The following is a 26,969-nucleotide window of genomic DNA, read 5'->3' as shown; positions in this document are numbered from 1 at the left end:
AAGTATACTCATGGGGGTAAGGTATGTGGAAATACTCCATGAGAATAAGTACATGGAGGATGATTACGTTCTGGGTAGGAAGGCAGAATTTGAGACCAGGGACAATGGTGCACCTGGGATATCTGACCCTGGTCGGAGGCCTAATGGTGGTGTCTACCTTTTACCCCACCCTACCTACCAACCTACATCCCTGCTGCTCGAGAGATCCCAAGCCCGAGCTGGGCAGGCCTCTTCTCTCTCAGTTTCTCTGTGGTCCCCAAATCCTCACCCTATGATTCTGTCCAGGACTAGCTCAAGTCATCCATGCTTATCCACATTGTGTGCAGTCTAACATAAACAAGTTTTGGGGGTCAGAGCAAGGCTCTCTCCTTGGATTGTCCCTCTGGCAAAATACAGAACCTACCTGAACCTCGTCTATAAATTTGGATGATGATACCTGCTTCACACTAAGGTATGGGGATTAAATGTGGTAACATGGGTAAGTGGCTGGCACACAGCAGGTATTTGAAAAGCATGGTTCCCTGCCAGCACCCTTTCTGGACTAATTGCATCTAAGGTCATTGTTTTAGGATCTCTGGGCAGAGGCAGCCCAGCTATACTATACTAATGCAAACATCTCACATATAGTCTGAGGATGATCCCTGGTCCTTCAACATGTGCACGCCACGCCCCTTCAGCTCCTTCTGTATTTCCCATGGGGATTCCTAGCCGGTACCCAGCACTGGGCGGGTGTAGTCAATACCCAGTGGAAAAACAGATGAAGAGCTTTTAAAGTTGTTACATCTAACCGATTCTTTTTTTTTTTTTTTAAAGATTTTATTTATTTATTCATGATAGTCACACAGAGAGAGAGAGAGAGAGAGAGGCAGAGACACAGGCAGAGGCAGAAGCAGGCTCCATGCACCGGGAGCCCGATGTGGGATTCGATCCTGGGTCTCCAGGATCGTGCCCTGGGCCAAAGGCAGGCGCTAAACTGCTGCACCACCCAGGGATCCCCCATCTAACCGATTCTTAGGGAGGGATGGGTTAGAACAATCCATCTCTCTTGGATCTGAGATTTTTTTTCCCCAAAGAGAAAATGAGAGGAGGAAAGTGGTAGCTCTCCCAGATATGTGGAGTCTTTCCACCTAACATGCCTCCATCTGCACCCTCACTGTCTCACTGCTAAACTCCTCAGTCAACAACCTCTATTATCAGTCCTAGGCTGGCCTCCACAAGTAACTGTATTCTTTCCTCTTGAAAAAATGAAGTATTTCTTAAATTCCAAAGGGTCTATCTTATAATATTATGATTTCAGACATCAGGAAGAAATAACTCATCCATAAGCCCACCACCCACTGTAGGAAATAGAACACGGTCACTAAACAGTATGCCTTTCCTAAGCCACTGCCTCCCTTCCATGCTCCTCTGGGCCATGGGCCTCTTGGATTAAATGCTATCACCCCCTTGGCTTTTCTTTGGAGTTTGCCATCCATGTCAGTATTCCTAAAGCATGTCAGTTGCCATCTCACTTTCTTGGCCTAGCACAACTTGATATCCTTGAATTAGCCCAATAAATTCTGAGACGCTGGCTCAAGGTCAGATGCTCTCTTTGACTGCAGGGGGAGTGGGAGGCCTTGGAAAGGATCCAGCAGCCGAAGAAAGAACACTGGTAAAGGGAGAGCCATAAGCCCTTGCTTCTCAGTGGGCTGGCAGGGCAAGGTCACAGTCTTCTGGGACTCCTGAGAGAAGCTATTCCCTATATGGGCAGCAGCATGAAACTGTGTGGGCTAAACTTACATGTTCAAATATACAACCACATCATATAACCAGAAAGAACACAGCCTTTTCAAAACAATCTCACTGAAGACTGCCTGCACCAGAAGAAGCCCTGTGGACTTGCACTCTTGGGCCTGTTACCAAGGGAGCTTTGCAATTACAGAGTGCACAAATATTCTCAGGAAGATCATCAATAAAAGTGGCATACAGGGAGAAGAAAGGCAGAAAAGATGGACATGCTGTACTCTCCACATTGCAAAACCTTTGGTCTGGGAGATCCCCAGGCCACCCACCAAAGACCATCTCTAGCCTCAGCCTGCACCGAGATTCCCGAGCAACCACAACCAACCAGGCTCAACTCTTTTGCAAGCATTTATCACTGCCAAGAACTGTTCTCTAGGGGCTTTGCATGCAGGCCCAGGAGGTAGGGAGCTATGAATAGCCTCAAGACAACAACCTCATGAGGAAGAAGTCAGTAAGAGGAGCCAAGGAAAGAACTGGTTTATTAATGTTTGAGTAATACCCAGGACAATTATTGCTTTAAATATTTCCAATAACTTTATAACATCTCCATTGTTGGCCACTTATTGGCTATTTCTTCTGGCCTCTGAGTTTTCCATTTTTGTTACCAGCAGTAAAAAGAGGACTGTGTGGCTATTTCAGTTATAGCAAAACTGGGGAGACCCTGGAAAACTTTGTCATTTCCTCATAGAGTGCTGGAATAAGATGAGAGAGGGAAGAGACAGAGGGCAGGCAGTCTAGCCTGAACAGGCGTGCCAATCCCTTAGGCCTAGAGGAGAGAATGAATGGGACAAGGAGAAGCTTGTTGAGGCCCCCAAGAGTTCCTGGCAAAAGATCAGGCAGGGGTTCTAGGAGGGGCTTCCTGGTGCTACCATCAACTGACGTACAGGATACTTTGTCATCTAAGATTCTACCTCTTATCCAATTAAAGGCTTGGGCAACACATGAACTGGTGTAGAGAAAGTGTAAGTTTAGACTGAAGGAAGTGTAGCATCCACTGTAGCCATGATCAACAAGAGATTTGTTTTTCTCAAACGTCTTTGAGCTCAGGCTGTCTGTGTGTGAGTGTGTGTGTTTCTGTGTGTGAGCACATGCATCAGAATCTCAAATATGCTCCTACACAGTTGAAAATAAACAGGATGGTTCTAGTCAAAACTGTGAAGTACAAAACTTCTACCCCCTTTTCAAAAATGCTTTGCTCCCAGAAGTGGGAATAAGTGAGTACAGCTGGTACAAGGATCAACGAACTTAGCCGTCTGGACTCATCACCATGCCAGTGGTGACAAAAGGACAGGAAGACATGGTTCTCAGTTTGGCAAGTAAGGAAACAATGGCTTGGAGAGGCTAAGTAACCTGACCAAGGCAAGGAGATGGGCAAGACATGGCCTACAACCTTGCTTCCTGCCTCTCTGCTGAGATACCCACTGATTTTGCAACTTGGGGAAGTGTCAGAACATGGAGCAACCTTTGGGGAAGATACTGAAGCCCCTAGAGGCTGAACTCTGAAGGCAAAGGCCTCAGGTAGAGATGAGTGTTCTTATCAAGTCTCTGCATCCCTGGACACTTGCCTCTGGAAGGAAAATGGCTTCTGGGCAGAGTGCTACGCTGTCTCACTCCAACAAGGGACACAGGGCAGTGATCCCTAAACTTAGCAAGTTTGTAGGCCATTTTCCCTCCTAACTGGGATCAAGGGAAAGTTATATGGTTGCCATTTTATTTCTCATGGTAAACAAGGACTTTAGAAATGAACATGATGGAAGTACAAGGGAGAGCTTTATGACAGAGCAGTTCTTATCTTGATTGTGGTGGTGGTTATTACATGAACCTACTACCTAATAAAAACATAAAGAACCATACATGCATGTGTGTGTGCACACATGAACATGTCAAACTGGTGGAATGTGGGTAAGGTGTGTGGATTATACCAATGTCATTTTTCTGGTTCTGATATTGTATGAGGGTTATGTAATATACTACCATTGCAGAGGCTGGGTGAAGGGCACTGGGTAAAGGATCTCTCTGTTATTATTTCCACAACTCCCTGTGAATCTATAATTATTTCAAAATAAAAAACTTGAATATGGGAAAAAATTAAGTTAACATGAAAATTATCCCCTTCGTTTTATAGAAGAAAGGACAATGAAGCACAAAAAAAGAATAGACATAATCTGAATAAAGACAGCTGGTAACCAAACCCTATCAGTGCTACCATGACATTCCTCATTGTCCTTAATTTTTTCCTTTTATCATTGACCAGTCAAAACTGGGTTAGGACTACCTCAGTACGAGTGCAAAATTCTGGTTCCTCTATCCTCTGCAGCCTGGCAAGCAACCACAATGGGCCAACAGATCCACCCAAAGGGAGGCCTGGCACACAGCTCCCTTTCTTCTCAGCCTGGCTGGCTTCTGATCATTCTTTGCAGCCAGGAGAGACTAGAACCCAAGAGTGGGCAAGTCGAGAGTGCTGTTCGGGGTTGGGGGAAGGGCATGTTAGGCTTTGCTGACAAGAAATTTAAGTTTCTCTTCTGCCTTCTACTCCTCTTACCTAGAATCCTCTGCTTTGCCTTTTCGTCGTTGCACAGTGCCAGATTTTTTTCATTTACTCTATCTTGCCCTCTCCCTGGCTTAGACTCTAAGATCCAGAGTATTCTCACAGCACAGTCTCCCTTCCTCCTTTTTTTTTTTTTTCTTTTTTCCCCTTCCTCCTGACACCATCCTTGGCAGCTGCTTTTAGGTCCCCTCCAGGACCGGGACCCCAGGAGCAGGACCCCAGGAGCAGGTCTGTCCCAAGAAGTGCCAAGAGGGATAATGGTGGTGCTCCACAAAGACCTCCTGGGGGTGGGGAGGGGTGCATGCAAAAAAACCTGGGACCACTGATGGGTGGTGTCACAGGTACCATCAGTACTGGCCTATATTCTCTTGGCACTCATCATTTCTGAGCCCGCTTCATCAGAGAGTGTGCAACCACAAGCACCTGCAACCCTCTGTGGGTTATCTCTGGCCACCAGAGCCCTCCAGGCCCAAATCCTGAGTAGACTGGAAGTGCCAGGGCAGTAATGTCTTGCCTCTCTTCCAACTATGGGGGCAGCTCTCACCCAGACTGACTGGAGGTAGTGAACACCCTTGCCCCCTCGACCCTCCACTGGGATAACTGAAGCCATCTGTCAGAGTTTCCCAGTGGGGCTGAGCTGCAGGGTTCAGAGAGGTAACCCCGAGATCACAAACCTTTTCTTGCTTTCTTTTCTTTCTCATGACCCCAACACCTACCAGTGCTTCTAGAGATCACCTCCCAAATAAATTATTTGCATCTAAATCCTGCTTTTGAGGGGAACTCAACCTAAGATAGATGGTCACATGGAACTGCAACAATTGGGAAATTAGAGCTAGCTTCAAATATGAATGAGTGTTATTTCTGTGGGTGTCTGAAGGATGTAGATCTGTGTAATGAGGGAAATTGCCAACAGCATGGCCGCTATCAGATACTGGAGAAAGCTAACAGAGGGGAAAAAAAAAACAACTATAAAAATTTGATTTGCCTGGGTAATACTCCTAATAGCCATTTAAAAGAACTGCTTTTCATTTGCCTAATTACTGCTAGCACACTAACTACCACGGATATATTAAATGTGTCAGATAAAACTTGCACTAAATTTTATTTGATTACTAATGTTATACAACCCTACATTAGAGGAAACTCTGCCAAGACAGCTCTTGAAGCAGTGGTTGTCAAACTTCGGCACCAAGGGAATTGCCTAGAGAGGCTGTTTTTGGTTGCTGGGCTTCACCCCCAGAGGGGTCAATTCAGTAGTCCAAGATTCTCATTTCTACTACGTCCCTATGTGCGGTCTGTACGCACACCCTGAGGACCACTACTTGAAAGTGCCATAAATGAGGGAAAGAACAATGGAGTTAAACTTTCCATTTGGCATTTGCAACAGGAAGGGTGATTGTCTGTTTCATGAAAATAGGTGGAATCTTTTAACATTCTAGATCAGTCATTGAACCAACAGATTTGGTAGGCTGACAGTTTAAACCAAAAAAGGTAAAATGAACTGTTACTCAAAATCCCAGGAGATCTGGGTGTGTTCATTTATTCAACAAGTAACAGTCCCTACTCTGTCCCAAAAATGTTGCTAGGCAACAGAGGTCTGGGCACTGTCAAAGGTCTTGCAAGACTCTGGATAGGTCGCATCCTTTGTGGGCCTCAGTTTACTAATCTGTAAGGAGAGGAACTACTATTTGGGGAACTATCTGGCTCAGACATTTTACAATGAATGAAAGCAAGCACTGGGGCTCAAAGCAAAAATGTTCTGCCCGGCTGTCTGGGCAGCATGATGAAAAATGTGGATAACATCTTAGCTGCTCCAGGGGGCTGACTGTGACAGGGCAGGTGAAGCCCTCACAGCAGTCCTAGTCCTGAGATCCTTCTGGCTGGTCAGTCCAATTCAATTCAACGAATGCCCCAATACAAGGTGCTGCCAAGGTAGGTCAGTCCTATGCCCCAAACCAACCAGGGAACGCAGAAGCACCCAGCATGAAATCCATGTTCTTAAATGGTACTCCCCTGATACAGTGTGACATTTAATCACTCCAACTGCTGAGGGGAAAACTGGAGCCTCTCACTAGAATTAAGGATCCTATGATAACCTCCTCAACTGTGGTTTTAAATGAGCCTAGCGTGAACAGCTTTCCTGCTCTGAATGCAAAGCAGGATGCGAGTGGAGAGAGGTGGGGCAGCCACCTGTGAAGGGCAGCCACTGATGACACCACTATATTTCTGAGAGGCTGGGCTTTTGAACAAATCTCCTGATGTGTCCTAGGCAAAGCACTGACCTTTCAGATTCCATGGGGAGAGCATGCCGGAAAATTCTCATTTTATTTTATTTTATAGAAGGAGAAACTGTTACTCAGAGATGGTTATAATTTGCTCAAAATCACCAACAGATCAACTGTGAAACTGGGAAGAGAGGTGAAGTTGTCTGATCTCTGACAGACCCAGGATGGCAACCTCTGGCCGGTAGGTAGCCAGGCTTGAGGTAGAAAGGAACTCAGCAAAACAAACAACTACCCTAAGACTCATATGTCAATGTGGCATTAAGATTAAACATGTAGAAATGGAGTCTGGCAATGGCTGCCTCAAGGAGGGGCACCTTGGAGCTGGGGCACATTTATCCACCTGTGATTTCAAGAGTCCCTTGACAAGCCAACCCAAAAAAAGATTCTTTAATCTATAAAAAACTAACATTTTCTTAGTCTCACATACGACATAAATAAAAGCATATCTAGAAACGATTTTTGTTGATCTAACACATAAAACTTAAGTGAAAACAGTGAAGTATATCATTAAGACAAGCCTCTGCTTCCAATCAGACTGCTGCCTCCAAACCTTCCTTATACAAAATTCAGAAGCCACCCCTGATATCCTTCAAGAAAGTGCCCTAAGAGAAAGAACTGTGTCCTTATCTATACCTCCTGTACCCAACACCTAGCACAATGCCTGACACATAGTTGGCATCTTATAGCAATCTGCTGATAAAGTGTACCCTCTCAGCCAGCCTGGATGGCCATAGGCAGTGTGGCTAGGAACAGGGCTCCAGGGAGGCCAGCCCAGACTATGCCTTTTCATCTGTTACTCATGGCAAGACAGTTCCTAAGCAAACATGTTCATGAGGGTAATGAGTCCCACAGGATTACTACCACCCAGGGAACGTGAGTGGTTTTGTTGAGCTGTTCTAACACACCACCTTCAAGTTTCCACATCTGTGTTTTACCTCATTATGCTAGGATTTGGGAACGGGGCTGTGACTGGCCTCTGTAGTCCTGTGATTTTACAGGTGTCAATCACACTCTCAGCTCAGGCTTCCTTTCTTTGAATGTGGAGCCCTCACCTTTGTAGATTTGACTGCCTCTCACTAAGCTCCCCTGATTTATGATGCTGCATCCTTTCTCAGCAGCTCAACACTGAAGAAATATAGACACAATTACCATAGTGAATAAAATTTAGCAAATGATGCAATGACCCAAGAAATGTCAAGCCTACAAAGACTTGGAAACAGATTTTCATTAATCCAAGTAGGAAGCACTGTCTAAACTAAATTCAGTAAAGTGCACAGCCCCAAACTTGGTAGAGGCACACAATGCTCCCCAAATGCAGGTGGCATTTTCCGCAAGCTGTGTCAAGACCCAGTAAATGTTGCTTTGTGTACTGACCGACCAAAGGAACTGGGGATGTTAACACCACTGATGACTTTGAATAAAACACCGAATTAGTGGACCTCTTTCCCAGTTACAGGGTCTGAATAGGCAGCAAAATCCAGCCTGCTTGGGCCCACCCTAGCAAGCGAACCCTTTCCAGAGCACAGAGAGACGTTAATGCATCTCAGCGTGAGGGCCAATAGACTTGTTCTTCACTGAGATCAGTCTCTGTTTCCACCCTCAAGGGCCTGGGACATTATACATTGAAATCTTTGTCAGCAGTGAGACAAATGCATCCATCACTAAGCTCCGGCCTTAGAAATTGGCAGTTTTCCAGTCGTTGCCCAGGATGAATAAAGGCCAAATCTAATTGAACCTTCAGGAGGAATTTAGCAGAGAGAAACAGCATTATCTGAACTGGAGCATGGCCAGATCTCTGGGTTAATACCCCAATGGGGGAGACTCATCAAAGATCTTATTTCTAAATTAGTAGCAATATTTCTGATTTTTAAAAAATGGGCGTCAGGAAATTTTCTCTTTAGCCAAATCAATTCCACCAGCATTCATATATGTCAGAAATGCTAACTTAACTCTTCTGCTCTATTGAGTAAGTGCCTATAAAGTCTGTAAATGGCTTTAAACACACGGACCAGCTAAGGATTTGTTTAGTTATGCATTCACTCTACCGCAGCAAGCCCTTCTGGAGACTTACAGGGACAGATGGAGCTACCTGGGCAGAAGCTGGTATTTTAACTGAAATATCCCATATCTAGTTTGGTTCTTTTCTGTTCTCAATCTAATTTAAAAGATGAAGGGCCAAGAACAGTCCAAACCTATTTTTGTTCTTGACTTAAATTATATGCGATTTGAAAGTAGAAAGGGTTGTAACATCCACTGTGACATTTCCAAGGGGGCTTCTGTTCTCAACATTCTTTATAAATGTTAACTAGTTTATGTATGAGAGGGCAGGCAGTAAATGGAGTTAGCTTAAAACTTATACTGGCATTTAAATGTCAAATTCAACCCTCCCTTTCAAAAATCAAATTGTTTTAGTAAAACATTTTCAACTTAAATTAAGGGGAGGAGCTAATCTATCAAACTGAGAAATCCACAAAACATTAGCAATAAACCTTTTCTGAAACCCATAAATTTCTATGCTCTCATCTGTGAAGCAAATTATATCACATATTTTCTAGAATCCCTCAGTGGTAGTACAAAAGGCCTATGATTTATTACTAGAGAATGAAAAAGAAAATTCAAAATTTAAGGGGGAAATGGAGAAGGACTTAATTATTATATTTCCCTTGAGAAGAAAAAGAAAAGAGATCTATGCCCAAGCAAGGCAAGGTCTTTAGCAATCCAAACCTTGAGCTCTTTGGAGTGAACATGACATTTTATGGACTCAGGACCTCCAACATCTGAGGTCCTTAACCACTGGCTCACATTTCTAAGTGCCCATTCTGGGAAGGGGAACCTAAGGGCTTGTAAAAATGAACTGTGATTACTATCCTTGAAATGTCTCTGATCCCATTAGGGAGATAGGCCATGCACAAAAAAATAAGATCAGCAATGCCCATAAGTGCAAATCGGTGCCTTGAGGAGTCAACAGCCAAAGGGGATGCCTCTGCGATCTTGAGGTGCCCACGGGTGGGTTTGTAGTAGAGACTGGACCTCCTTCTCTCCATCAACTGGGCTCTCTGGTCCCTACCACTGTTCATCAGGCTAACTCCTTCGATCTAAATGCAGCCTACCCCACCTCTCATCCCTCACAGCACTGTGTTCTTCTTTAAGAGCATTTGTCTTCATTTGTGAAATATTTTTGTTTGTGCTGGTTTAACATCTATCTTCCCCTTGGACTGTAAGTCCCTCAAAAGCTGAGTGTTTGTTTGCCATTTCACTTCTGTACACCCAGCTCCTAGACCAATCTCTGCTGTGCAACAGGCTCTTGATAATGTGTTGAATAAATGAATGAGCGGGCCTTTAAGGAAGGGTAGAATTTCAATAAAAAGACGTTGACAGCCACTCCAGCAGGAAAAAAAAGGTGTAAACCAAAATGTAGAGGAAAATTGTGGGTAAAGGAATTGCCTGGAGCCAGGAAAAAATAGAGTGAAGATGAGAGAGAAAGCCAGGTATAGAAGCTGGACCCTGGGGTCATTTTCTCTGGAGTACGATGAACTCTAGGCCGAAGAATGTGGACTCTGTACTGCAGCAATCAGGGACCAAAGGTGGTTTCTAGGTAATACAAACTATTCAGGATTGTGAAAAGCAGCCACAAGTAAGAAGGACTAGAGCAGAAGCACAAAGGTGAGCAGGAGAATCCCAAGGAGGCAGCTGTTGAGGGGGTACCAGGACGGTGGGTGGGAATGGGAGAGATGGTGGGGAGAAACCTGGTCAATGAGACAAGATGGAAGAAGAGGAAGAGTTTCGAGTCCAGGGCAAGTAAGGGTTTTAGACACTCTTTACAGGGCCTGCTAGGGGTCATTTATACAACATAGGCTTTCCTAGTTGCCATCTCTCCTATTGACTTCAAGTGAAAAATTGGTACCAAAGCAGCTTTCCCTGCAAATTAAGGGTATGGGGAGTTCAACAATGCCTGAGAAAGGTTCGGGGACCGAGAGCAAGATATTCTGCCGGCAGGTGGAGAGCAGTCACAAGCATTGTTCCATAATAGAGTGCCAGGAGGACCTACATTGAGTCTGCACAACAGGGGAGAGGCTCAGCTGTGTCTCACAGGCAGAAGCTTCCCAAGGCCACATGCAGCTCAGTCACTTCACAGAGCAGCTCTGTGTAAGGCATCCTGAGGAGAGTGTAGGGGCTCTGGAGAGTACCTGCGTACAGTCCTTGATTTGGGCTCGCAGACACATTATCCCCTTTGATTTTTCAGGAGGGCAAGAGGCAATCACACTCCTTGATGAGGCTTTATCAGGGGCCGTGTGACAAGTAAAATCTCAGCATACTGTATAATGCAATCTGCAATGATGTCATACAACTTCAAGAGGACCTGATGACCTGGATGCATCAACAGCCAGGAAAGATGCAGTTTGAAAACAAGTCATCTGAGGAAAAGGAGAAGGAACTGGGGTGCCTAGCAAGGAAACAAAAGGGTTTGAGAGCAGCAGGACATAACTGCAGCTTCAAATATCAGAACAGCCATTAAGCACAACAGTGTGCATGACCCTCAAGGTAGAACCAGGACTGATGGGGTGGAAGGCACAGATCTTAGTCAGAAATGAGAAAGGATTTTCTGAGATTTCATACAAGTAATGGTGGACCACAGAGGTAGTCACTTGGAGTTTCTACGGAGAAGTTTGCTTTTAGACAACACACAGGCGACTGTGTTTAAGCCAGGTGGGTGACAGAGTAACTCAGGTTTCCTTCAATCTCTTAATTTGAGAGTTTGTTTGAAATCACCACACCACTCTGCAAGTCCTACACAAAATAAAAACAAAAGCAGAAAAGATCCCAAACCTCAGTAAGAGTCCTCCATCTTGGACAGCAGGAAGGGGAAGAAATGATTTGAGCTTTAAACAGTGAAATGAAAAACTCATGTTTTCTCTCAGGAGTTCCCTCTCCCAAGTCACTTTCCTTTATATACTGACAACATTTTTGTCTGGAGTTCGGGGTGAGCAGGGAGTGGAGGGGAGCAGTAGGATAGTAGGATAGCGCTGTAATAAGTTGGGTTGAAAAAAGAGGAATTGAAAAGTAACTGTAAATTAATGTGAAAACAATACTTCAACTCACCTCTACTTTAAATTTTTTTTAAATTTTTTAAATTTATTTATGATAGTCACACAGAGAGAGAGAGAGTGTGAGTGAGGCAGAGACACAGGCAGAGGGAGAAGCAGGCTCCATGCACCGGGAGCCCGACGTGGGATTCGATCCTGGGTCTCCAGGATCACGCCCCAGGCCAAAGGCAGGCGCCAAACCGCTGTGCCACCCAGGGATCCCCTCACCTCTACTTTAAATTCACTCTTATTAAGACTTAGAAACGATAGCTCCAACTTGCCTCCCTCATTTATCAACTCTAACACCTTAAACAAGTTCTTTCAACTCTTAGAAATTTAGTTTCCTTACTTGGAAAATGGAACCAAATGGTGGGCTAGATCGAATAGTTGCTAAAAATGAGCAGGAAGTTTGGTCTTGGCAATTTTTTGGATTTGACACCAAAAGCAATAATAAAGAAATGGGAGTACATCAAACTAAAAAGCTTCTGCACAGTGAAGGAAACTATCAAGAAAATAAAAAGGCAACCTATGGAATGGGAGAAGATATTTGCAAACTACATATCTGATACTCAAAATATACAAGGAACTCCTAAACTCAATAGCAAAAAAAAAAACAAAAAAAAAAAAACAAAAAAAACCCCTCCCCCACCAAAAAACCTAACCCAAACCGAACAAACTAAAAAACACCAATTCAATTTAAAACGAGCATGGGCTAAAGACGAGCACCTGGATGGCTCAGTTGGTTGAGTGTCTAACTCTTGATTTCAGCTTGGGTTGTGATCTCAGGGACATGGGGTTGAGCCCCACACTGGGCTCCACATTCAGTGTGGAGTCTACTTGAGATGCTCCTTCTCCCGCTTCCTCTGCCCCTTCCCCCTTCTTACTTGCTCTTTCTAAAATAAATAACTTAATAAAATAAGATGGGCAAAAGATGTAACGAAGTATTTTTCCAAAGAAGAATGGCTAACAGGTGCATGAAAATATGCTCCACTTCACTCAACATCAAGGAAATGCAAATCAAAACCTCAGTGAGTGATCACCTCACATATGTTAGAATGGTTATAATCAAAAGACAAGAGATAACCAACGTTGTCAAGGATGTGGAGAAAAGGGAGCCCTGCAACCTGTTGGTGGGAATGCAAACTGGTATAGCCACTATGGAGAACAGTATGGAAGTTCCTTAAGAAATTAAAAATAGAACTACCATATGATACAGCAATTTCACTTTTGGGTATATATCCAAAGGAAATAATCAGTATTTTGAAGAGATATATGCACCCCCATGTTTACAACAGCATTGTTCACGATAGCCAAAGTATGGAAACAACCCAAGTGTTCATTGATGGATAGAATAAGGAAATATAGTAATGTACATTTATGTATGCATAACTTATACAACTTATATATAATTATGCATATTATTATGGATTCATAATAATTATTATGAGTATTATTAGGAGTATTAGGAGTATTATTCAGCCTTAAAAAAGAAGGAAATCCTGTCATTTGCTGCAACATGAATAAACCTGGAGGGCATTAAAAAAAAAAAAACAACCTGGAGGATACTCTGCAAGGTGAAATAAATCAGAGAAGGATAAGAACTGTATGGTATCACTTATACGTGGAATCATAAAAAAAATTAAAACAACAAAACTCCAACTTCTAGAAGAAGGGGCTGTAGGGTCGGGGGGGGGGAAACAGGGAGAGGCTGTTAAAAGGGTACAAATTTTCAGTTATAAGGTCTGAGGATCTATACATTTTACATTAGTAAAAACTGTGTGTACAGTCATACACAGTGACTATAGTTGATAACAATGTATTATATAATTGAAATTTGCTGATAGAGTAGAATTTAAATGTTCTCACAAAACAGGAGGAGGAGGAGGAAAATATGTGAGATGATGGACATGTTAATTAACTCAATGAGGAGAATCCTTTCATAGTGTATACGTGTATCAAATCATCAACTTGGGGCAGCCTGGGTGGCTCAGCAGTTTAGCACCACCTTCAGCCCAGGATGTGATCCTGGAGCCCCGGGATTGAGTCCCTCATCAGGCTCCCTGCATGGAGCCTGCTTCTCCCTCTGCCTGTGTGTGTGTGTGTCTCTCTCTCTTTCGTTTCTCATGAATAAATAAATAAAATCTTTAAAAAAAAATCATCAGCTTGTACACTTCAAATATTTTTTTTTCAATAAGTAAAGTTAGAAATAAAGCTAGAAAAAAGTCAACAGGATGCTTATCCCCTCTTGTATAAAAATAAATTCCAGAAAAAACAAAAATTTAAACCTGAAACATAAAACCATGAAAGTACTAGAAGAAAATAAGAAAATGCTTTTTTTTTTTTTTTAAATGTGAGTAGGAGGGATCCCTGGGTGGTGCAGCGGTTTGGCGCCTGTCTTTGGCCCGGGGCGCGATCCTGGAGACCCGGGATCGAATCCCACATTGGGCTCCCGGTGCATGGAGCCTGCTTCTCCCTCTGCCTGTGTCTCTACCTCTCTCTCTCTCTCTGTGACTATCATAAGTAAATTAATTAAATAAATAAATAAATAAATAAATAAATAAATGTGAGTAGGAAAGATCCTTTTAACTAGGACACAAAATCCAGAAGTCATTAAAGAAAAGATTCAACTGTACAAAATTTTAAATTTCTGTGTTTAAAAAATCCAGTGTTATATGTCAATAACTCAATAATAATTTTTAAAAATCCACTGAATGACATAAACAAAGCCAAAAGACAACTCATATTCTAGATAAAGGGCTAATTTCTTCAAACATAAAGAGCTTCTATAAATTCAAAGAAAGAGATCAAATCAACAACAGCAATTAAGAAAGAAAAGAAAGGGAATAATGAGAAAAGAAAAAGAAAAGGAGGAGGAGGGAGGAAACAGAAAGCAAAGGAACAAGCAGAGCCCAGAAAAGAAAAATTGTTTTTTAAACATGTGAAAAGATGCTGGCCTCACTCATAATAAAAAAGACACCCACTTTAAAACTATACGAAGATGGGGCTCCTGGGTGGCTCAGTGGTTGAGCCTTGGGCTCAGGGCGTGATCCTAGGTCCTGGGATCAAGTTCTGCACCGGGCTCCCCACAGGAAGCCTGCTTCTCCCTCTTCCTATGTCTCTGCGTCTCTCATGAATAAACAAATAAAATCTTAAAAAAAACCCCAAAACTATACCAAGATAACATTACCAATCTGTTAACCAAAAAGAGATTAAAAAGCTGACCACCTCCAGGTCGGTGAGGTGTCGAGAAATTTATCTTAAAAATGACTTTATATGAGGATAAGCATTGTAGTTCTACTTATAATTAGTAAAAACTGAGTAACATCTAAAATATCCATCTAGAGAAAACTTTTAAAATAAATGATTAAGTATATCTATACTGTAGAATCCTATGAAATATAAAAAAGAAAAGGAAATTCTTTATGTACTTAATTAGAATGATTTTCAAAAATATACTATTAAATGAGAAAAGCAAGTAGAATATGGCACCACTTATCCTAAAAAGAAAAACATTTGATATGTCTAATATGCTTATAAATGCACAAATATTTCTAGAAGGATACTAAAAACTCAGGAAAGGACCTGGGTGTCTGGAGGACTGAGAGAGAGGGAAGCATTAAAACAATTATATGTTCTTTGGTACCTTTTAAATTTCAGCCATATAATACTGAGTATTATGGCTTCAAAAAATCCCCAGTGTACAAAAATTCCATTTCCAGGGTTGGCTTTGCCTGAACATCTATACGCAGTTAGATATGAAGGCTGTTTAAGATGACTATTCCCTCCCACAGCACAGGTCAACACCTTGGGTTTTGGCAATTCCTACCCTTGAAGTACTCTCCTCTGCCACTACACCCCAAGTTGCATGGTTTTCCCTCCTATTCTCTGGGTCAGCAAAGAGGGCACAGTGAGGCCCTGGAGATAAATTTCTCCAGGGTCATTCACCTTCCAGGAGTCAGTGAGGGAAGCTCTTCCAGGACTGCACAACGACTGCATAACAGACACAGGCACTCCTCCCGTGGGTTTTTGGGGTGGCTCTGCTGAAAATAATTAGCTCCAAGGTGGAAAAGCACCAGAACATTTACACAAACCACACCATTTCATCTGAGTTTACGATGGCTTCCTGGCCATTTAAATCAGGACAGGCAAGAACAGACTGCCAGACAAATTGTCATTTGTAGGCCCCTGGTGAGCTTGGGCAGTTTTCCACCTGTCCAGACAAATAAACATGCTGCCTTGAGTTATGGACAGGTGGGCCCTGTGGTGCCGCGGACTCGGTCATTAGAGCACGTGAGCAAGACAGAACAGGATGCCTGAGAAAGACTGCTTAGCATCTTGGCCCTGTCCAGGCCATAGGCATTCTTCTTACCCACTGGCTACTCACATGGAAGCATCAAAAGGGAACATCCACGGGAAGAAAGCAGGACAAAAAAGTAAAGGAAGTAAAGGCAGAGAGCCATCCACAAAAACACAGAACTGAAAGCAGAGAGCACATCTCGAGGGTGGTGGGATAACACCACGGTCCAGGAAAGAGCTCTGCGTTGCAGGTGAGGTCCAGATTAATTGCATTCTTCCAGTCTTACATTCATTTATTTATTCATGAAGGACACAGAGAGAGGCAGAGACATAGGCACGGGGAGAAGCAGGCTCCCAATGGGGAGCCCAATGCAGGATTCGATCCCAGGACCCCAGGATCATGCCCTGGGCTGAAGGCAGGCACTAAACTACTGAGCCCCCAGGCGTCCCTAAATTTTATTTGTTTAAGCAATCTCTACACCACATGTAGGGCTCAAACTCATGATCTCAGATCAAGAGTCATATGCTCTTCTGACTGAGCCAGCCAGGTGCCCCCAAGTTTGAGAAATTCTTGCAAATTCATATTTCATTTTACTTCAGTAGCTTAATAAATATATATATGCATGTACATACATAAATATGCACATATGTACATACACATGTATGTATAAAACATCCCCCAACACAAATTACCAGAAAAAAAAAATCAGTGAGGGAGGGGGGGAAACAAGAGAAAAGAAGCAGGCGGTGGTAGTGGTTAAAAAGAAAGAAAGTTAAAAGTAAAAGTCAAGTAATAAGTTACACTTGTAGGGATCCCTGGGTGGCGCAGCGGTTTGGCGCCTGCCTTTGGCCCAGGGCGTGATCCTGGAGACCCAGGATCGAATCCCACATCGGGCTCCCGGTGCATGGAGCCTGCTTCTCCCTCTGCCTGTGTCTCTGCCTCTCTCTCTCTCTGTGACTATCATAAAAAATAAAAAATAAAAAAAAATTAAAAAAAAAAAAGTTACACTTGTAAGACAACATAAGTGTAGAATGGAATTTCAAATTTGTCTGACAGGAAAATTAATCACTAACAGAGAAAGCAGCTTGGTGGCTCAGCTCAGCCCGCCCTGCCCCTCCTTTTAGGAGCCCCCTCCCCCGCAACCTTACCCCCATACCACACTATCGCTCCTCTTAGCTTTATTTTTCTCATTAGCACTCTTATAATCAACTAGCATACTAGGATTTTACTTCCTGTCTTCTCTCTTTCCCCTCTAGCTTTCTAGTGTGTCAGTTACTTGAGGCAGGGGATTTTTGTATGTTTTGTTCACTGCTCATCTCCAGTGCTTGAATAATAGAATACCTGGAATTTAGCAGGTATTCAACAAATTAATTGAATGAATGAAAAATTCTAATAAAAGTATACTCCAATTTTATATTGTCAGTCTTGTGAAAATACCTCTACATGATTTTCAAACACAATTGCTTAGCATGTAAGACCAACTACTATTCCTTAAATTACATAAAATCAGTCTGTATCCAACTGGATGTCATTACTAGAAAAAAAGAAGGAAGAGAGATATAAAACCAGAAGCAAAGTATATAAAAAGAATGTTTCAGAAAATGTTCCTGTGATTCTTGGCATCTGTATGCACTGGCATTAAAGATCAAATTCTTCTCAGATTCACTAACATTCACTGTCACCCATACTTTTGGTCTGGTGTTCAAAAAAACCAAAATGTAAGGAAACAAAAAGGAGCAAAGAAGGAAAGTTCTCATCTTCTGGCAATTTCACAAATACCACAAAATCCCTACCCAGTCCTTGATGGTGCTGTGCTGATGAGGCTAAATGGAACCAGGTTGTTTCTGAAAGGACAGGGGGACAGATAGTGTGGATGAGTCTCCTGTGGGCAAGGAAGAGCTGACTGGTTTAACTCCACAGAGGTTTCAGTTGCTTTTAACCCTTGAGGGTTGAATATGCTAAAAGAATGGCCTAGGTGTGAAATACACACTGGACACTGAACACTAAAACTCTGAGCACTAAAATGCTCTGTAGAATATAGAAATGAATGGATGCTGGTGAAAGGGTTAAAAAGAGAAAAGAAAAGCCCTTCAGGTGGTGAAGGCTGAGGAATGGCTATCAGAAAAGCCTCTCTTTGATGCCAGCAGGAAGGATAAGAATGAAAAGAAAAGTCAATGAGGAAAGTATGGAGGAAGAAAGTAAAAAAGACAGGAAAGAGCATAGAGGAACAGAGAGGCTAAAGAGTAAAGGGGAAAAAAGGAAATGAAAAGAAAGAAGCAGATGGGGTAAAAGGTAGTAAAGCAGTCAGGAAGAAAGCTGGAGAGGACAGGGATGCTGAGAAATGAGAACAGGGAGGATAAAAGCCAGGCCCTCCAGAACCCCAGGCTAAATGAAGCGGCAGCAGCTGGGAGGGTACCCGTCTAGACTGGGTGCCAGGCCCGCCCTTCCAGCACGGCATGGTGTCCACTCAGAGGCATGATGTCATCAAGGGTGGTCCTGTGGGTTGTGGCAGGGGTCAAGCACACCAGTCCTCCCCTCACTAACTGTACAGTCAGGACTAATGCTGGCTTATTTATAACACTATGTATGGTGTTCTGTTAGCATCAAGGCCATGGAGATGCCCTTTTTAAATCAGAGCCAACCAAAATCACTTGGATTTAGCAGCTAGAAAGGCAAAACTGTTTATTCAGGAGTGCCTAAAACTAAGTGAGTTTCTTTTTAAAATACGGGGAAGGGACGCCTGGGTGGCTCAGTGATTGAGGGTCTGCCTTTGGTTCAGGATGTGATCCTGGGGTCCTGGGATCGAGTCCCACATCGGGCTCCCCACAGGGAGCCTGCTTCTTCCTCTGCCTATGTCTCTGCCTCTTTGTATCTCTCACAAATAAATAAATATACAATAAAAATAAAATATGGGGGGAAAACCCCCTCAATTTTACCAAGCCACTTAAAACCAAGGGAAATTTTGAGGTTCTAGGACAAAAGTTATGACTCCTGTGTATACCAGGAAACAACTAAACAGACATTCCAGACTCCTATTTGTCCCTAGAGGTAGGAGTCACATTTTTGTCTAGCTAGAGTGGGCAGGCAATGTTCAGCCAGAAAGACCACACAGCATCCTTGTTTAGATAATAAAGAACAATACAAACTGCAGGCTATGGGATGGAAATTTTAGTCATTGTCAGCAGAAACTCCAGCTCCGATCTCTTTATTTCACATCTAGGCCATTCTTCTTTTAGCATACTCAACCCTCAAGGGTTAAGAGCAAACGAAGCCTCTGTGGAGTTCAACCAATCAGTTCTTCCCTTGATGACATCATGCTTCCAACTGGTGTGCCCGGAAGGGTGGGGTGGCTGGGACCCGCTGGGAAGGGCGCCCTCCCTGCTGCTGCCACTTCACTGCTCAATGAGAGATCTGAGGGCCAAGGGTTCCCTCGGCTACTATTTCAGGTGAAACCAGGGCATTCCTCAAATCCCTGGCTAGAAATTTTTCTAAGCTCGTACAAAATGCACACAAAACACATGACCTTGCTCTTCACCCATTTCCCACTTGTGAAAGCTGATTACAAAACACAAATTTATCACTTAAGCATTCAGCCAAGGTTTCAGTTACTCAAATGTTTATGCTAAGTAGACATGCAGCCTTCTGAGGTTTTGTCTCTCATAAACTTCAATCCCATTCAAAGGCTGGTATATGAGAGACCTACCTGACCCCCAAGACTATATACATTCAAGCCACAATCCAACCAGAAGGTAATTTTTGTTCTATTTAGGAGCTATTTATTTCAGACATTAATTGCTGCTGCTGCTGTGTGCACTCGGGGGCATACCACACAGCAGCGCAGCAGAGATAGGATGGAAATCCATCAGGGGATGGTGGTTCTGGGCACACCAACAACTCTGGAAAGGAGAACAGGCTTCTTCCCTACAGTCAGAGGTGGAAACATTTCAAGTTAGATGATGAACTTCTCCTGCATCCTAAGTACGCTGAATATCCACACCTCTGGCTCATCTGCAAATGAAGATTCATTCACAATTTACATGCAGGAGCCATGTTTACAGCTCTAGCACACAGCCATCTATGCTTGCTTACCCTTGACAGAAATAGTGCTACAAATGGCTGTAGCACTCAGTGTCCCCTCAGGAAAAAGATGACACAAATTGGGCAACCAAAGGAGCTTAATAAAGGGATAATTTACAGATTTGGATAGAGGAGAGAGAGAAAAAGAGAGAGCAACAAGGGAGGAGAGTGACAAGCGAGGAGAGGGAGTCATAGCCAAAAGCCCCAGGTTGGAAGTATCAAGGGGAGGGACTGGTTACCAGAACCCAGAGATAGGAGCTTTCAGGAAAGGTCCCCATAGGAGAGCAGGTCTTAAGTAGGGGGACACAGTCAACCCAAGATTCTTTGGCTTCGTGATGCAGGCCACACAGATGAACCTTCTGGGGTGCATGGGCAGGCAGAGAAAGGTAAGGAACATCCCAGGGGCAGACAGAAGATGCCCTGCAAGGTGCCTTGACACCCAACTGGAGGATAGCTTCAACAACAACAAACTAGCCTTCTGACACAGCCACATAACAGGATACTGTGCCTTTCAGAATTCAGGTTTGAATCCAGATCTTATGGATGTTGCCACGGTTAGATACCCACAAAATGTAGTAATTAGGTAAGAAACACAAACTACAGTTTGGTAAATACACTAAGAGCTCAAATTTGGATATACTTAAAATGTTAACAGAGGTTAACAACCTGTAGAGAGATGTAGGTGATTCTCCCGTTCCTAATCTATGTATATTTAAAGTTATATTTGGTGGATAGCTTTCCAGTTTGCCTTCTATCATGCCCCTATTCTATTGGCCATCATTAAGATAACAAGGAGTGCTTTGACTTTTGACTGGTGAACAGAGAAAAGTATCTACTGAAGCTTGGATTTAGATTTCCTCCTATGCTGAACTGTTTTCAAAGCAAACTGTATTATTTTTTGTTACTAAGAATCTAATGGAAAATAGGGAGAATGCTAGTGTCATAATGGATACCATCTCAGAGGTTCATCTTAACCAGGCTAACTTTTCAAAGTCCTCTCATTCTGGGTTATCAACAAGGGCTGGCTGAAGCACCTGCAAGGAGCAGTCTGTATTTGGAAAAAGTGACTCCTAACCTACCAGCTGGGCAGGTTCCCCAGCTACATAACATCAGCTCCAACAAGCAACGGATCAAGCAGCCACTGCCAGCCCTTATACAGAAGACTACATCTGAAAAATAAACCACAGAGTAGGCAACAGATTTCTCTCCTACTTCTCTCTTCTCCTGGGAGTTGGCAGGAAGGCTCATTAATTTCTCAAAGAACAATGGGGGGCTGCTGCCCTACTTTCCCAGGCTGGGCAGGCCCTTCTATCTCCAGGGCGGGCCTGAGTCACGCAATAGGTCACCACGTGAGGGGCTTGAACTCCACTGCTTCCCCAGCACTCTGCCAGCACCAGACAAGCCTCCCAACATTCTGCCTTTATTTCTGGAGACACTCTGAGCCTCAGGTGCCATTCTCCCAAGCTCCAGGCATAACAATCAGAGGAAGAGCTACCATTTACTCAATACTTTATGCAAGTAGAAACTGTGTTAGGCACTTAAACACATGTCTAACTGGTCAAAATCCCTCTGAAACACAGAGCTGACTGCCTGTCTCACAGAAACTGGTAACAACATGACAGTTTCCTGAGGCCACTCACGCGACAAGGTGGAGCTAATGGTGGAGCCGGGGCTCAAAGCTTGAGCAGCTGACTCCAGAGCCTGAGTCCTGTGTATCTCCCTGCACTGCCTTCTAGGAGTAACCTGGCAGACTGGCCTGCAACTCTATCTGTGCAGGGATCACAGCTGCCTAGGCTCCACAGTGAGGAGCTGAGCGGGGGACCCAAGCTCCTTCAGGGCAGCTTTCCCCAACCTCCCAGGGATCTAGGGAAGATAAAGAAAAGATCTCAAGCACAAGATAAGGCAGAGCAGCCTTCAGGCACTGGTCAGGGGTAGGGCAGGGAGCAGCCATTAACTAATGACCTGTTTTAGGAAAGTCTGCCAAGGGCTTCTCGGGTCTAGGGCCAACCCCTGCGGAGAACACTTCTGAAGTTTCTCTTTAGACAGAGGTATCCACCAAAACCAAGTATAATGTGACTCAAAAACAGCAATGAAGGATTACACATGGAGGGCCCTGCTAATATACTCTACACAAGCAAATCTCATGAGCAAATCTCAATCTTCCGAATTCTTTCCAGTAAGATCTCAGTTGCCTTAGGTTTTCAAATTTAAAGCGTAACAGTGCTTCTGGTGGTTCAGTCACATTACAAACTGGTCCAGGACACCCAGACCTCAAACAGTCCCAGGGTTCACTATAGCCACCTGCAACCTCTACCAAGAACAGAAATGTAAACATATGAACCTCCTGTCGCTAAGGTGCCAAGAGACAACTAGCATGTTAGCCTGAACAGCCAACTTCATTTAAGCTGGGCTGTGCTTCAGTGATTTCATGTTTCTTCTCCAGGAGGAAATAGTGAGGCTATAAGCCTGCCTGGCAAAGCTGCATGTTAACAGAGCATGGAAATCCTGTGGCAAATCACCCAGCATTATTGACCTCTTGGGTGGAAGGTATGTGCTCAGGAGATAGAGCCAAAAAGAAGAGGTAATTCGATTGGTAAAGCTGTCTTCCAGCCCATTTGAAAGATTCTGAGATACTGCCTTGATCTCAAACCAAATAAACACTCTGAGCCTCACGTTCAGACTACTCCCACTAGGTGGTCCCAATCTCACCCTCTACCCTTATTTCTTTTTCTTTTAGATTTTTTTTTCTTCTTTTTTTTTTCTTTTAGATTTTAATTCTTAAGTGATCTCTATATCATGGGGCTCGAATTTAAAACCCTGGGATCAAGAGTCACTGTTCCACTGACTGAGCCAGCCAGGTGATGCCCCTGTTCCTTATGCTCCCCTATGCGACCTCTATTCTCTATGGAAACCCAATGACCCAAGCTTTCCCAGCTTGATGCCTTCGCTTACGCTATTCTCTCCACCAGAACTCTTCATTTCAACTAGTTGCAACCTGGTTTTCCCTGAAGCACTTGGTTTTTTAAATCCACATCAAATTCCATGTCTCTGGGATCTTTCCTGAAGCCTCCTCCCACCCTCTGTCTTCAAACTTATCTCCACCCTCCCTACCCCCACTGATGTTTTTCTCCATTGGCCCCTCCTCCCATTTCAGAGTACACTGGACTTCTCTTACTCTTAAGCTGCCTTAGCCTATATCCTTGTCTGTAAACAAGTAAAACCTCTGTTTTGAAAAAGCAAAGGTAGGGATGCCTGTGTGGTTCTGAAGTTGGGCGTCTGCCTTCTGCGCCGAGCATGATCCCAGGATTCAGGATCGAGTCCCACACTGGGTTCCCTGCAGGGAGCCTGCTTCTCCCTCTGCCTGTGTCTCTGCCTCTCTGTCTCTGATGAATAAATAAATAAATCTTTTTTAAAAAAAGCTTAAAAAAAAAAAAGAAAGAAAAAGCAAAGGTAGAGCACACAGACTCTTGTGTGTAATCTCCCACGGGCCAGGAGCTCTGTTAACTCAAACTGATTCTCCTTAAGTGGTCTAGCGTCTGTCTAGTCCAGGCTCACTCAATCTCGGTTTCTGAACCTGTGAAAACTTTCTATTGCACAGGATCCCTCAGTCCCTGAGTGCCTGAGTTCTAAACCGCATCTTATCTGGAGATAAGAGTGCTGTAGGAATTGCCCCCACTCAGTTCCCACGCTGGGAATGGGATTTGTTTTGGTTTATATAACTTTGCAGCTGCAACCTGAATAGATTTGGGTAGGGCGTTTTGTCTACAGACTGCTCAAATGGACACGGCAGCTGCACTGTTCCCCTCCAATTTGCAAGCTAAATTCATCTCCTAAGAATGTTCCTGGGAGACAGACCCAGTCCCCTTCAGAGGCAGCTCCCTCTCAGCAAGAAGCCTGCAAAGGTAGCACTTGAACATTCTCTGGGTATTTACCAATCTCTGACAAACACATTCTTGTGCCTAGTAAGACATGTCACAGGTCACTGAAAAAATATTCAGGTACATATTTCTAACTATTCTCTAACAATGGTTGTGAAAGGAACCCGGGCCTCAGACTCCAAATGTTTTCTCCTCTCTAATCTCTCCTTGTTTTTGGAACCACCTAGCCCTCTGCCTCATCAACCCGGGAATGTGGGACGGGCAGAATGTTTCTGTTGGGAGAGAAGTTTGGTCTTCCAGGGGAATGCAGTATGAAAAATCATGGAGGAGTGGAGAATAGAAAAGCCCATCTGATCCCCTTTCAGCAGCTTCTCCCAAAGCTCACCCTTTTTTTTTTTTTAAAGATTTATTTATTTATTCATGAGAGACACAGACTGGGGGGGTGGGGTGGTCAGAGACACAGGCAGAGGGAGAAGAAGGCTCCTCGCAGGGAGCCTGATGCAGGACTTGATCCTGGATCCCAGGATCACGACCTGAGCCAAAGGCAGGTGCCCAACCGCTGAGCCACCCAGGCATCCCAAAGCTCACCCTTCTCACCCCCTCCTAGCTGACCCTAGACCTTCCCTCTTCTTCCTGAAGACTCCTACTAAGTTTTCTAGCTCTTCTTAAGCAGCTTCAGGGTAAGTATGACTCCCTGGATGGTGGCTAATGGGATCCATATATTTCCAAACAGCGTGTCATTTCTAGGAACTGCCTCACCCTCAGACTTGCTCTGCTTGGAGCCGCCACCCTCTAGTTTTAACCATGAATGGGCCTATCCTTTGCCATCTGGACAGTAAGATCCCCTGCCCCAGCAACTTGGGCTTGCCTCATCACAGTTGTCAGAAATGCTCTAGTCACAGTATGAAGGAACCAGGGCAACCCTGGCCCACATGTCCTGGACCCAGGAGTCGGCACACAAGGTAGCTGTGGTGGGCTGTGGCCAGCCCAGCTCCCTTTAATGTCACGTGGCCTTACCTCATCCCACTCAGAGGCAAAGGAGGGCGATTTCTCCAGCCTCTTCTTCCCGATGCTGCAGTTAGACAAGGACTCGCTCCGGCTCCCCATTGTAGTGTCCTCCGTGGGTGAGCAGGTCAGGAGATCAGAGTCAGACTTGGACAAGCTGCGGCTGAGTTTGAGTTCAGCTTTGGGTTTGCTGGTGGGAGGGGCTCGGCTCCTAGTCCCACTCCGGTCTTTTTCTTCCTCGGCACCACCAGGGTGTTGCAATGCTGTGTGAGTCAAAGTTTCGGGGTGCGATTGGCTGGTGGTGGTGGGCAGGCTGGCCGGGTAACCCACTCTCTTACCCTGGTCCAGGACACTGGGTGGGGAGGCTCCAGGAGCGTGTACACCCATCTCCTCCAGCTGCATGTTGGCCTCGTGACAGGCGCCCTGTGTGGGGGACCCTTCTGGATGGCTCTGGCCAGTGGCAGAGAGCAGCTGGAAAGGGTCCTGCCCCACCTCACACACCGGGGAGGAGCCGTGGAGGAGACCTGAGAACTGCTCTGGGACCTGCCCGTCCTGCCCCTCCGCAGAGTCCTGGCTCCGGCTGCTGCTGCTCCGCCTGTGGTCTTGGAGTGGACGGAGAGACAGAGAAATAAAAAATTAAACGTGGCAAAAATCAACAAAGTTCCAGTGCAGCGAGTGTACGGCAGAGCTGAGGAATTCAAAAACGGGGAAAGAGAGAAAAGCTGGATGGGCTGGAGAGAGGGCAGAGGGAAAGAAGAAGAGAGAGGAAGGAAGAAAACAGTTTCATATTGTTCTTAATGTTCAATTTGTACCCAAAGTCAGAGCATTTATGAAATTCCAAACACTGGCCTGATTAATGCTAGCTGGCAGCCTTCCCTGTTGTTAGGTTTCTGTTAACATTAACGACCAGACCTTGCTATATAAGGCGAGAAGTACTAATTATATCCTACAGAAAGGACACGGCTAAGGAGACAGAGAGCAAATCTGGAGTAAAAGTGAGAAAGAGAGAGAAAGAGAGAAAAAGAGAGAGAGAGCCAGGGAGCAGGCAAGACTCACTCCTGGAACATCTGATACATTTCCATAAAGGCCAAAATGTTATTTAGAGCCACCCGCCCTCCCTTCCTCTGGCAAGCAGCAACAGAGGGGAAAAAAATGGAGGTCAGGATCCACAACCTGCAACTTCTGGAATTCTTTAACTGAACGTGCAAAACAAAACAGCAGAGAAATAACTGCTTCCTTCCTCACAGGGGGGCTGCTCAGGGCTCCACGCCTCATCCTTCCTTCCTCAGGGAGCACAGACTTTTTTTTTTTTTTTTTTTTGAGAATGTGCACATCTCACTCCTTCCAAAGCCTCCCAGCTGCTCCTATTTGCTTAAGTTTAGCCTCAGCTGATCCACTGAAAACAGGATGGTCTAATTTGTCAATGCCCAGAAACATTTGCAGTTCTCTCAAGGCCTCCTCAACATCCCAGAAATCTGACACTACCAGCTCATGAGGCCAACTACGACTGTATACTCACCCAAGATATCAAATACCCCTGCCCTGGAGTGGCATAAATAATTGACCAAATCAGAGTCCAACATCAGTATCACACTAGGACACCCAAGGGGCTTGCCCTGAATGAACTCAGACCCATGAGAGATTTTCACCCACATAAGCAGGATAGATGAACAACCCTGTGCCCAGCACTAGCTCATATTCCTAAGCTGATATTCAGTGTTATTTTCTCTATAATTGGAATCTACAGTATAGATACCAAATTCCCTAGTCTGCCCAAAGTTCCTAAGTACTGTTCGTGGGTTCAGAGAATCTTAGAACCCAAAGGATCAAGTTCAATTATTTTTACAGATGAGAAATCTAAGGCCCTCAGGCCTTTAGTGGTTTGTCCAAGGTGGTGGGGGAGAAGACTTTACCTAGGCTTTTCTGAACACCTGGCTCTGGTCCTGGCTGTGCTCCTCTCTAGCTGTGTGACCTCATCCTGCTGAGCTTCAGTATCTAAAATAAGTAGGATGG

At 44.3% G+C, this 26,969-nt stretch overlaps 1 protein-coding gene across 4 annotated transcripts in view; it reads right to left on the bottom strand.

The window, feature by feature from the left end:
- ANKS1A (ankyrin repeat and sterile alpha motif domain containing 1A) overlaps positions 1–26,969 on the bottom strand; it is a 179,935-nt gene that overhangs the window by 41,952 nt on the left and 111,014 nt on the right. For all 4 annotated transcript variants that reach the window (XM_055329712.1, XM_055329713.1, XM_055329715.1 and 1 more), the window contains one exon: positions 24,969–25,558. In XM_055329712.1, coding sequence (XP_055185687.1) covers positions 24,969–25,558 — 590 coding nt within the window. The remainder of the gene's footprint in view (positions 1–24,968; positions 25,559–26,969) is intronic.

The sequence above is a fragment of the Nyctereutes procyonoides genome, unplaced genomic scaffold (genome assembly GCF_905146905.1).
Source record: "Nyctereutes procyonoides isolate TBG_1078 unplaced genomic scaffold, NYPRO_anot_genome, whole genome shotgun sequence".
NCBI lineage: Eukaryota > Metazoa > Chordata > Mammalia > Carnivora > Canidae > Nyctereutes > Nyctereutes procyonoides.
The sequence above is the reverse complement of the archived record's forward strand: the minus strand, read 5'-3'. Positions and strand labels throughout refer to the sequence as shown.